This window comes from Elephantulus edwardii, unplaced genomic scaffold, assembly GCF_000299155.1.
Source record: "Elephantulus edwardii isolate Elephantulus edwardi_28Jun2011 unplaced genomic scaffold, EleEdw1.0 scaffold00465, whole genome shotgun sequence".
In the NCBI taxonomy this organism is placed as follows: domain Eukaryota; kingdom Metazoa; phylum Chordata; class Mammalia; order Macroscelidea; family Macroscelididae; genus Elephantulus; species Elephantulus edwardii.
In genome coordinates, this window is record NW_006400215.1 from 90,820 (window position 1) to 95,019 (window position 4,200).

The following is a 4,200-nucleotide window of genomic DNA, read 5'->3' on the forward strand; positions in this document are numbered from 1 at the left end:
GGTTCTTGTTCTTTGCCTTGTTGATGTGATGAATTACATTGATTGTTTTCCTTATGTTGAACCATCCTTGCATACCTGTTATGAATCCCACTTGGTCATCATGGATTATTTTTTTTTATGTATCGTTGGATTCTATTTGCCAGTATTTTATTTAGGATTTTTGCATCAATATTCATGAGCAGGCTGCCAATTTCTAACCGCAATAGTGACTCTGTGCTTGTCTGTTCAGTTCTGTGTATAAATGGAATGTTGTGGGGATGACCCCTCCCCATGCTGGCTGGTTCCCATCCCCTTGTCCCCTGGTCATGCCCACTTGAGTCAGGGCCACCCAGTAACCTTCCATTTAAAACAAACAAACAAACAAAGTCAATAATAAAAAAGTTCACTAATTTTAAAAAAAGGCAAAAAAAAAAAAGCCCTGCTTCCTGAATGATCTGTTCTGCATACAGATTGAAAAGGTATGGAAATAGGATCCATCCCTGATGCACTCCTTTCCTGATTTTAACCCATGGAGTGTTTCCTTACTCTGTTCTGAGGACTGCCTCCTGGTCTAAGTACCGGTTTCACATAAGCATAATCAAGTGTTCTGGGATTCCCATTCTCTTCAAGATCAGCCACAATTTGTTGTGATCCACACAGTCAAATGCTTTTACATAGTCAATGAAGCACAGATAGACTTCCTTCTGGTACTCTTTGCTTTTCTAGAGTATTGAATATTTTTTTTTTTCATTTGGGAGAATTGTAAATATATAACACAGCTGCTGATTCAAACCTCACGTGTGAGGGTACTTACTCTTCAAGATAAGAAATTTATCAAGAGACGTCTGTGCCCTGCTTTTTTTTAAAAACTGTAGTTCTAACAGAAGTTTACAGAGAGGTTGATGTTTTTCACTGATTTTGACAGTGAAAAACACTCCACCATGCCAAAACCAAACCCTGTGCTACATTTACATTGAGGTTGCTGCAAACCTATAACCTATAGATCTATATTTATTATGGCACAGTCAGTATTTAAGTACTTACTGACCATGGTTTATATAGCTTTACAGGGATTCTCTCATCTCACCTACTTTTTCATGTCGTATCTCTGCCATGTAAACTCCAGCCAGGACATAGGGGTTCAGTTTTGACAGTGTCATGGAGATGTTTCGGAGAAAAGTTGATAAAGTTTTCACTTCCATATTTTAATAAATTGTCTTACAGCTCAAACTGTCATGGGTAAATTTGTATGGAAACTCTACATATAGAGAATGAACTTTTTTCATAAATACTCTTAGATATGTTAAATCTGAGGATATTCTCAGGAAAATAGTAATGATTTCTTATTTACACACTTCTAAAAACTAACCTGGATTAAAACTTTCGTGGATTACACAGTATCATCTAAGTATTGTCTTTATTGAAAGTTTTCTCCCCGTCTCTCTTTCAGCTCGTGTATGCTGCTCTGCTCGTTACAACCTGGCGGTTCTGGCCTTCTTTGGTTTCTTCGTCGTCTATGCATTACGTGTGAACCTGAGTGTGGCATTAGTGGGCATGATAAATTCAAATGCAACGTTAGCAATAAACAACACCTCCAGCGAATGTCCAGAACATTCTGTTCCCATAAAAGTTCCCCATAATCGAATGGTAGGTGCTGTTGTTTGAAGCAAGCATTCTTAATCAATCCTAAAATACTTCTCAGTGAAAGTTTTGAAAGGTCTTTTCATACAGTAGAAACCATGAGCACTTCCTCAGTGGTTACTCAGAATACTTCGGTTTTGTGTTTTCCCAAGAACTGGCTGGACAGTAGTTTATAACTGTAGTTATGTCTGTTATGCTTGAGGCCTTTAAAAAGTAGTTCTTCAGTCTCTTATATAGACATAACATCTTGGAAGAGAATTTGGAAAAACCTGTTTGGCCTAGTCAGTCAGGTTTATATGTTGCTGAGTAGTTATTATAGCGCCACTTAACACAGGTGTTTCACATATTCAGGATGCATTAGGTAATGTCAGCTGAAGAACAGAAAAAAATAAGAACTTGTTTCTCAAAGTATCTTCCAAAATGTATGTATGTCCAGGTGGGACAGCTTTTAGACATTTGACAGCTAACCAAAAGGTCGGATGTTCGAACCCACGTGGCAGCTTCTCTGGTAAAAGAGCTGTTGTACTTCAGTAAAGATTGCAGCCAGAGAAGCTCTCTTCATAGTTCCCCTTTGTCACGAGGGTCCTATGAGTCACAGGCAACTTGATGACATTTAACAATTAAGTGACTTGATTCATTTTGCCTGCTCCATGTTATAGTACCATGTTTTTGTGTTCATTTATTCAAAAGAAAAAGATAAACATTTTTTTAAAATTTTTATTAAATTTTACTAATTTTCATGAACATTTACAGAGATTTTGGATTTCCATTCATTCATTGTTGCACTAAGGATAAACATTTTAAATATTTCATTTTGTTTACCATACAAGGAGACAATGTAGGGAGAAAGAACTGGTGTCCTGTCACAGCTATACTTTCATCTTTTTGAAGTATGTAAGGAGCCAGTTCTTAATTCAATTTCAGTACAGCTCTTAATTCAGACACTTGAATATGTCTCCTCTGTGGTTTACTAACAGGAAGAGTAAGGCAGGGAGGAGAGTTTCTCCACACACATGCATGTTGCTGTTGTTCCTGTTAGATGCTGTCGCATCGGCTCTGACTGAGCGTGAGTCTGTGTGACAGGACAGAACACTGCCGTCCGCCTAGCCAGGGCCCTGTTTGAGCCCCTGTGGCAGCCACCGTACAGGGCCATCCCAATGAGGAGCTCCCTCATTTCACTCACCCTCTAGTTTACCAAGCGTGATGGCCATCTCTGTCACGGGAGAGGGACTGGTGGCTCCTGAAAACACATTCAAATTCCATTAGCCAGTCTTGCCATCCTAGATTTTAAAGAACATTCTGACTGTGCTGCTTCTAAGATGTACTTACTCTGATAGTCCATGGTATATTCCATATGTTTTGCCAACACTGTAATTTGAAGACATCTCTTTCTATCTTCCTTAATCATTTTCCAGCTTTCACAAGCATTGGAGACAATTAAAAAGAATATGGTTTGGGTCAGGTGCATAGCTTCCTTCATCACAGCAACATGTCAACAACCACAGTACAACGTACTGACACACATGCATAAAAAATAGTGACTTATCAAAAATCTTTGTGTTTTACTTTTTTGGGGAGGGTGCAGCATTGTTTACTGTTTTTCTCTTTTTTATATTTTTTCCTTATTTTCAATTTATTATTAATTTATTATTAATTTCAATGAAAATTTACAGACACTTGGGATTTCCATTCATCCATTGTTGCATTTTTCTCACCTCCCAACCCTCCCCAAGTACACTACCCATTATTTTACAATCCGTCCCCTCAGGTCCACTCCACTATGCAGTCTTCAATTTGGACTCCTGTCAAAGATACTTATAATTTACTAAAAATCTGACAAGAACAACATATTACTCTAAAAATACATTCCAAGATCCTTACTCTGTAAGATTTTAGATTATTATACTCCTGTTTGTTTTTCATAGTTTTACTAATGGTTCTTGAGTTTTAATGCTTTATAACACAGTTGATTTTTTCTTTCCTGTTCTTAATTTCAAAACCTCAAACCAAGTGTAATAATTTATCAACTATTACATTCTTCCCCATTTGTTTTTTAAGTTAACAAAACAACACAAAAACCCCAAACTCTATGCCAACACAAAGGTAGGCGGTCTAAATGCACAGGCTTATGGCATGAAAGAGAATATTGATTAAAGTAAAAAAGGAAAAAATATATTATCATTCTAAATCACACACTTTAGGGGCTATGACGTTGAAAGCTCATTTATAATTTCACATAAAACCAATCTAAAAGGTAAGACATTAAAGGCAATTCAAGTCTTAACAATCAATCAAGTAACAATATCTAGCAACAATGCCTAATAGCTAATTATAGCCAGTGTTCAAACAAGCAGTGTGCTTACCAAAGGGGACCATACCAGCAAATTCCAGCAATATGGTTGGGAGAAAGAGATGGGAGTGGCTCTGGAGAGTAGGGCTTTCTAAGCCTCATTCTATACGTCTAACAATATGCTAAATATCATATTCTAATCTCATTTCACACAATGCATCAAACATAATCCCTTTTAGTGTTAATGACACAACACATTTGTGTTCTTCTTTTAACATTTAGCAGAATAA

At 37.0% G+C, this 4,200-nt stretch overlaps 1 protein-coding gene across 1 annotated transcript in view; it reads left to right on the forward strand.

Annotated features, from left to right (window-relative positions):
• Nucleotides 1-4,200, forward strand: part of SLC17A5 (solute carrier family 17 (acidic sugar transporter), member 5) — a 79,884-nt gene that overhangs the window by 24,114 nt on the left and 51,570 nt on the right. The window contains exon 2 of the mRNA XM_006902879.1: nucleotides 1,430-1,626. Within this exon, the coding sequence (XP_006902941.1) occupies nucleotides 1,430-1,626 (197 nt within the window). The remainder of the gene's footprint in view (nucleotides 1-1,429; nucleotides 1,627-4,200) is intronic.